The 8,374-nt window shown below is 43.1% G+C and overlaps 1 protein-coding gene across 1 annotated transcript; it reads right to left on the bottom strand.

Moving 5' to 3' along the window:
• Positions 1-1,985: 1,985 nt before the first annotated feature.
• Positions 1,986-6,742, bottom strand: LOC103520663 (the record flags this gene model as incomplete). Its single annotated transcript, XM_008485764.1, has 6 exons — positions 6,685-6,742; positions 5,930-6,004; positions 5,396-5,605; positions 4,100-4,181; positions 2,193-2,242; positions 1,986-2,104 (listed from the first exon to the last, which is right to left on the bottom strand). Coding segments are annotated over exons 1-6 (594 nt in total), but the record flags the coding sequence as incomplete, so codon positions are not given.
• Between the last annotated feature and the right edge of the window lie 1,632 nt (positions 6,743-8,374).

Genomic DNA, 8,374 nt, shown 5'->3' with positions numbered 1-8,374 from the left:
GCTTCTATTTTCTACCTCCCTAAATACAATTCCTCCCAACCCCCTGATACAATTTCTTCCTTCCCCCTAATACAATTTCTTCTAACCCCCTAATACAATTTCTTCCTTCCCCCTAATACAATTTGTTGTCTTAACGCGGCTTAAGATAGCTTAACCTCAATTAGGGTGAAGGAGGTTGCACGTAGGGTTGCACAAGTAGGGTTGCAGCTGGGGATTATCCCATAGTGAGATGCATTTAGCTTGCACGTGAATAATATTACCTAATCCTAATACATAATGAGCCAGCGGAGATAGCACGTTGAATTCTCCGGTCCTGATTGGTTGGAAGTCCAATATACACAAATAACTTAAGAGGTTTGACAGAGGGAACTGTAACTGCTAAGGTCTTATCGTCCCGAAATCGAAGAGGGAAGGAAGACAGGATAGGAGAAAGTCAGCCGAAAACTAGAAGAAAGACAAGATAGGAGAAAGCCGGCTGTTTCGAGAATGAATCTTATCTGTTTAGGATAGAGGCCGCCCCTTGCGGGAATTAAACCCTCGACCTAGCGCTTACAGGGCAGACGCGCTACCTTCAAAACTAACTAGGCTGCAGAGTTCAAAGTTTGATTGATTGATTGTTTGCTTGCCGAGAACGAACACCAGTTCCAAATGGATCACTGAAGACAACGTTGGACGTGGTTGGTATCCGAATGAGTGACCATCTGGTCGATTGCGTGCTGGCTTTTCCCGACCTCACTCAGGCTGAGCGAGGTTAATGTGAGGAGACGTATAGTTTGTGGCCGAATGGAGAGCGAGGGATATACCTAATTTGAAAGAAGAAGGCAGCGGCCCTTTTCCTCCTGTACCGTTACATAGTTCATAATTATCGTATTTCGCCGTCTACCGTATTTATGGCTGTGGAGGGGCATCCTTGAATCCCAGGGGTGGGGGGGTGGACACGAAATGAAAAATTAAAGGACTTTCGGGGATATAAATAATTTACCCCGACCGGCCCTATTAAATTTGTCTTTGAAACAATGGTGTAGATGTAGAGTTTCCCCCCTTCGTTTGATGATCAAATTGACCCCCGTGAAAGTAACAATGGTGTCGCTAAAAGTCGTTAAAGGTAGGATGAGGGCACTTGTGAAAGTTTGTTTGGGAGCAGGGGTGATTTTAGGGGAGAGCCTATCCTCAAGGTGTTTGAGGTCCTCGCCCCAGATATTACATGAGATCAAAGAATATGAATGGGAGCAGGGGTGATTTTAGGGGAGAGCCTATCCTCAAGGTGCTTGAGGTCCTCGCCCCAGATATTACATGAGATCAAAGAATATGAAAGAATACGATTTTCTTGGATTTCTCTTGCCTGTCCATGTCCATAGTAGGTGCATTTTCCTTTCAGGAGAATGACCACTGGAAAATTGACTAGTACTCCATTCAGTTTCTATTGGAGCAGTGGTCCATTTTCCAACGATCAGTATGGTCAGTTTTCCAAGAGGAAAATACCTGGTCTATACACATTGCACACAAGATTATCACGAGACTGCGATAAGAAAGGGGCGATTCAGCCCTACAAAGCAGTATTCATAAACAAGTTATAGGTACCTATTCTAATACCAGCCACTTATGTGAGTAGCAGGTATAAAATAGCTGACTGCTGACTCATGTTTTAATTGCTGACTTTGGTATTGGTATAAGTAGGGCCATCCGCTTTATTTAAACGCCCTTGTTACTGCGACAGCTCGGAACGGCTGGCTTTCTCCTATCCTGTCTTCCTCCTCTCTTCGATTTCGGGACGATAAGACCATAGCAGTTACAGTTCCCTCTGTTAAACCTCTTTAAAAAAAAAACCTATTCTAATGCCAGCCACTCATGTGAGTAGCAGGTATAAAATAGATTTTAACTGCTGACTTTGGTATTGGTATAAGTAGGGCCATCCGCTTTATTTAAACGCCCTTTGTTACTGCGACCTGGTTAGATGTTTTGTGACATAATAATTGCTGACTTACTTCTATAATGAGTATGCAGAGTCGTGCTGCACTGAAGGAGTAGTGTTTGTCTTCCGTGGCTCTCTCTACAATCAGCTTGGCGAGTTGCATCAGCTTTTGGGTCTCCACCTTGTTCGGATCTGTTGAATTGAGAGAAGACAGTTAAATACGAGACGTTAATTGCACAAGTATAGACCACTCAAGTTTGTCTTCCGTGGCTCTCTCTACAATCAGCTTGGCGAGTTGCATCAGCTTTTGGGTCTCCACCTTGTTCGGATCTGTTGAATTGAGAAAAAAAGACAGTTAAATACGAGACGTTAATTGCACAAGTATGGACCACTTAAGGGGTTTGATAGAGGGAACTGTAACAACGGAGATATTTTCGTCCCAAATTCAAAGAGAAGAGGACAGGATAGGAGAAAGCCAGCCGTTTCGAGAGCGAGCCTTAGCTGTTTAGGATAAAGTTCGCCTTGGCCGGGAATCAAACTCACTACCTTGTGCTTACAGGGCAAGCGAGCTACGCTTCGAAACTAACCAAACTAACTCCATACACAAAAAGCCAACTGCGAGGCTTAGGTGTAGGGGAAACAGCCCTAGAGGATGGGTTAAGCTTCTTCGTATCTGAAGTCTCTAGCGCGCATACCCGGAACTCAACATCCCAGTTGCCCTAACCGAGTCGTAAACAGAAAACTGCCATCTTTCATCAATTTCATACACATCATCATAACTCAACAAGTCTGTGACGTCACCACATCCCTCAACATGAATATTTAAATCCAATTTGTCCTTCGCCTTGTTCAGTTCTTAGCGGGGGAGAGCAGGGACTTATCAGTCCTTTATCCTTGCATTCCTGGCGTAGGCAACTTACTTCCCGTGTCCGCATGAACAAGAAAACAAGGGCTAGTGCTTTCTAAGATTGTTAAAAGGGACACAAGGCCCGATGGAGATGAAATGTTCTTTTCGTTTGAGACACCGATACTCAGTTAGTGTTTCAGGGCTGGAAAGTTTCTCCCCCAAGGGGTTTGACGTCATTGTAATACTGCTAAGGCCAGCTACTCCCTATCAGGTACACCTGATCAGGTTTGCCTCTCAGGTCTACCTGATAGTGTGTACTCATGAGGTTCAGGTAGACCTGACAAATAAAATGTGTATGGTGTAGGGGCTAACAGCCCTTATGGATGGGTTGAGCTTATACGAATTTACGAATCTCTTCCAGCCGTACCGAGAACGATCTTATCTGTTTAGGATAAAGTTCGCCCTGGGCGGGAATCGAACAAGCGACCGGGACAGGTGCGCTACCTTCCAAGCTAACTAGAACTGTCTTCGGATATTTCGTTGGCTTCGGGTTCCATCACTTTCAACCTTTGAAGAACTCTGTATGAATATTCTATTCTGTATTCATATTGAATTCTCATCAGGTGAAGTTAGCTAACAACGTGTGCTGGGTTATAATCAGTGCTTCTCAAAGTTGTTGCCACCGCAGCACACTTTTCAAGAGTCCAATCACAGTTTGAGAAGCACTGGGTTATATCATACAGAAGTTCTCACGTATCAAACCACTTGCCATACCTTTCTATATTGGGAATCATCTTATCTACCACGTACTTAGATATCTGGCCAGCCGATCTAGGTAGTTTGGAAGGTAGAGCGCATGCTTTGTAAGCTCTGGGTCGCCGGTTCGATTATTCCCGCCCGGGGCGAACTTCATTCTAAACAGACTCGGTTCGTTTTCGGAACGGCTGGCTTTCTCCTATCATGTCCTCATTCTCTCTTCGCTTTCGAGGAGATTAGACCTCAGCAGTTACAGTTCCCCCTATCAAAAAGCTGTGGTTGGGTGGAAGAGCTCCTTTTGGAGAATCCTGCCACACTAATGTCCGATCTTACCACAGTGAGCTTTCAGTAAATCCAGAGTTCAAGAAATACTGGCCTGTGTCAAATGGGTGACGTTAAAGAAAGCCCTTGAAACTCTGTTAACTCTCAGTGGTAGGATCAGCCATAAATAAGGGATCAAGAGGAAGAACGGACTAAGCCACGCAGACCTCATTTCGAGATAGTTGGAGTTTTGAAAAAATCGGATTTTGTGGCATAGTCCGTTCTTCCTCTTGGCCTTTCAAATGAAGCCAATAAATCCTTACCTGGAGTTCTGTAAGGAGTTCATGATGAATTCTTTGGCATGCACGTTCAGCTTGTTATTGGCCGGGCCATCTGATCTGACATCTGTGGGGCGATAGAGAAGAAATCAAAATCATTGCAGGTGATTTGGGCATTCATCAATGAAGAGGTGCTCGCTCTATTACACTGTTAGCATAATGGGAAAACTTGTTCTAAAAGCTGACAGTATAAATAAAGCACTATTTCTGCGTCTTATTTCTTACCAATCAAATATGTAAGACCTTGTTTAGACTGCGAGAGTAAAGGGACTTTTCAGTCCTATGCTGGCAGGATAAACAGGGTACCTATATTCTATTCTATATGTTCTACTTCCGAAGAAAGTGTAGAAGAGCTTTTTTTAGGAAATTATTTGCTTAAAGCTCCCGAACGTGGAACGGCTTGTATGCTTTTGATGGAATTTAAGATACCAATTTGGAGAAGTATGGAAAGACCATTCAACCATTTTAAGCCATTCGGGCCTTTGGGTGTCTAAAAAGGCCACTTTTCCGGCTGAGTTCACTGGAATAAAATCTGGAAATCTACCAGTTCATCTTCAACAGTTGTTTTACGTCCTGAATGGCATACTGCTAACGCACTCTATGAGATGTTTCATGAAATTTCTACAAAAATAACGAGCAGTGACCAGTGTTATTATAGGGTTAGGTTAAACGCAAGAAGGAGTTTTCACAATTAGAGCAGTGATTAGTGTTATTATAGATAGGGTTAGGTTAAATACAAAAAGGAGCTTTTCTTTTCCACGGACGTGACTTCTGCATAATTACCAATTTCTAATGATCTTCATTAAAAGTCACAAATTGAACACTTGAACATTTCCATTATCAATTCTCACAAAATCACAAAAGTTATTTAACAAATTTCAATAGTTGGAGCACGAATCACAAGAACGCAGTAATGTAGTTTATAAAGATTTATTCTTTAAACACAAAAAAAAAGGAAATTAATTAAAAATTTAATATCGTTAGGTCGAACACGAATCACAAATTGTCATAAATTACAAATTTCCGATACTGTCATAAAAATTGTCCGTGCGTCCGCGATAGCCCGTGATCACAGATTGTTTACTGTCATAAGATATTCTGGTCAGACTCCAAGTAACTTATGAACCATAGCACTATGTTTATGAGAGGAAACTCACTCGTGAGCCACAGTTCTTTATTAGAGATGTGAGAACTATAGTGTGTTTATGAGAGAAAAAATGAATTCTATTGAAGACCAAAGTGTTTCTCCAACCTGGTTGAATCCCCTATCACTCTACTTACTTGGTGGTCTATAGATTTCCAACGTGGGCTGCTTCCCTCGTCCGGGCATGGTGAGAGGTCCTGGGTACGAATCCCGCTCTTGTCGTGTCTGGAGGATAGACTTTGTTTGGATGTCCTCGGTTTGTTCACAAAGATGTCTTCTCCGTACGCTTTTACAGTCTTTACACCCTGAGGTGGGTGCGTAGCTTAGTAGTTCCTTATTCACACAACCTGTAGAAAATAATAAACAATACAGGTCGTTTCTACAAGGCGGGATGAACACAGGATCAACTAGTAAGCGTAAGAGGTCGATGAATTTTAAAGGGATTTAACGTCTCTACCTCCTCTACATAAGAGGTAACTTATGTGGAGAGGTTTTTAATACATTCGGAGACCAACTATCCCTACTCACCCAGCCTGAGTGGGGCCGCGGGAAAAGCCGCGAACTATTCCGGATCCTAACCACACGGACGGGTTTTATAGCGAATGGCTACTTAAAAGCTTAAAACAGTTCAAAAATTCAGAGAATTTCGAAAAAATTGTCACCAAAAGTACCTATTATTTTTGCATAATGTCCGCAGAGCGATGTACTCCGCTTTCGATGTATTCCTACGAAAACTGACGGACGGACTGAATACAAAACAAACACTGATGATTGGATAGTTGGATACATACACTCCTCGTCACATCACTGGCTACATTGCTAATGAATGACTCAGAAATATGCTCCGCTATACACATTGCACACAAGATTATCACGAGACTGCGATAAGAAAGGGGCGATTCAGCCCTACAAAGCAGTATTCATAAACAAGTTATACCTATTCTAATGCCAGCCACTTATGTGAGTAGCAAGTATAAAATAGATTTTAACTGCTGACTTTGGTATTGGTATAAGTAGGGCCATCCGCTTTATTTAAACGCTCTTTGTTACTGCGACCTGGTTAGATCATTTTCAATCATTTCACCGTAACAAAGCCGACTTTTTCCAATGCATTCGTCAAATCGTCACCAAATTAGGTACTCCTAACCTATCTTCCCACGGATTTACCGAAAAGCAACTGAATAGTTGGTAACCAGTTAGAAACTCGAGTTCCTTTGGTGAAGAAAAATAGAAAATAGTCAACTTTACAAACCTTTACCTGAGAAAATTCACTACATTGGGTGTCTGTTGTCAATGATAAAACGTCAAAATATCTACTTTATCATAAAAAACAACGCCATTCAAACGAGATAAAAATGTTAACATTGAATTATAAGCCAGCCTAGTTAGCGTTTAGCTCTCTCTCAAGATACGACGGAAAATTAACCCTTCCAGGCTTCTCGCAGAAGCGTAGTCGCGCGACTTTTAGTTGCGCGGAGCCGCATGATGTCGCTTGAAAATCAAACTTATAGAAATGGTAATGGTACAGACTACTACAGACCTTTCACACTGAAGTCGAGCAATTTAGGTCTCCCAGGGTGAGATCTCTATCATTTTCATAGGTGTGCATTTTCAGGCGGTATCAAAGCTTCCAATGTGCGACGGGGCTAGTAGTTTCTATCCATAGAAGTCTATCCATACCAATAGGTTTGATAGAGGAAACAACAGAGGTCCTTTAGTCCCGAAATCGAACAGAGAATGAAGACAGGGCAGGAGAAAGCCAGTCTTTCCGAGAACGAACCTTATCTGTTTTGGATAAAGTTCTCCCCCGGGCGGGAATCAAACCCTGGCGCTTACAAGGTGCGCTACCCTCCAAGCTAACTAGGCTGGTTCTACGTTCTTTGGAGTTTATGAAAAAATTCACCCCCGGGCGGAATCGAGTCCGTGACCTAGCGGTTACAAGGCAGTCACGCTACTCTCAAATAACTCTAAGCTAACTAGGCTCACTAGGCTGGGGAATGTTGAGAACCAGTGGTATAAACAATGACTAAGTCACTATAGTCTGATGAGCGTAGGATGGTGGTGCATTCCGCTATAGTGCGACACCAGACCTATACATAATAATAGAGCTATAGGTACTGTCGCGGGCATAGGAAGGTCCCCATATGAGGCCCTGACAGGGGCGATGACAGCCCCCGACCTAGGGGCTAGGTCAAAAAAGGGGCGCCTCTTTGCAACAATGTTTACAAACAAGAATGCGCAGTTTTAGCTTAGTTGGACAGGATTATTTTCAACTTATTGTTTCATTACAAATTTTCATCAGTAAATGGTTTCAGCAAAGGAACCATTCATAAGGGGAATTGCCTTATGAATATGGATGGTTCTTTTCTGCTTAATGTTGTCCAATGGGGTACTCGTATTTAGGTAGTTCAGTTTGAAAGAAGTTTAACGTCACTGTATCACTGCTAAGATTTTTAGTGACCTTTACCTTCTAACCAGCGGATAAAGTTCTCCCCCGGGCGGGAATCAAACCCGCGATCTAGCACTTACAAGGTGCGCTACCCTCCAAGCTAACTTGGCTGGTTCTACGTTCTTTGGAGTTTATGAAAAAATTCACCCCCGGGCGGAATCGAGTCCGTGACCTAGGGGTTACAAGGCAGTCACGCTACTCTCTCATAACTCTAAGCTAACTAGGCTCACTAGGCTGGGGCATGTTGAGAACCACTGGTATAAACAATGACTAAGTCACTATAGTCTGATGAGCGTAGGATGGTGGTGCATTCCGCTATAGTGCGACACCAGACCTATACATAATAATAGAGCTATAGGTACTGTCGCGGGCATAGGAAGGTCCCCATATGAGGCCCTGACAGGGGTGATGACAGCCCCCGACCTAGGCAATCGAAAAACGAGTACAAATTTTTGTCGATGGTGGGAATCGAACCCGGGACCTTCTGCATGGCAAGCAACCGTGTCATTGATATGTAAAAGGCTTCATTGACTGCAGTATACGGGATGTATCAGTACATCATACCCGGGTGAATTACAGGAGGTCTCTGGAAGAACACGTTGGGGTTACTCGAGTAGGTAGGCTTCAGATCACTGGGGTCAAACCCTGTAGAAACGTAAGAGAATTT

The sequence above is a fragment of the Diaphorina citri genome, unplaced genomic scaffold (genome assembly GCF_000475195.1).
Source record: "Diaphorina citri unplaced genomic scaffold, Diaci psyllid genome assembly version 1.1 scaffold3907, whole genome shotgun sequence".
NCBI lineage: Eukaryota > Metazoa > Arthropoda > Insecta > Hemiptera > Psyllidae > Diaphorina > Diaphorina citri.
Note: the sequence above shows the minus strand (reverse complement) of the source record. Positions and strands in the feature narration are given on the sequence as shown.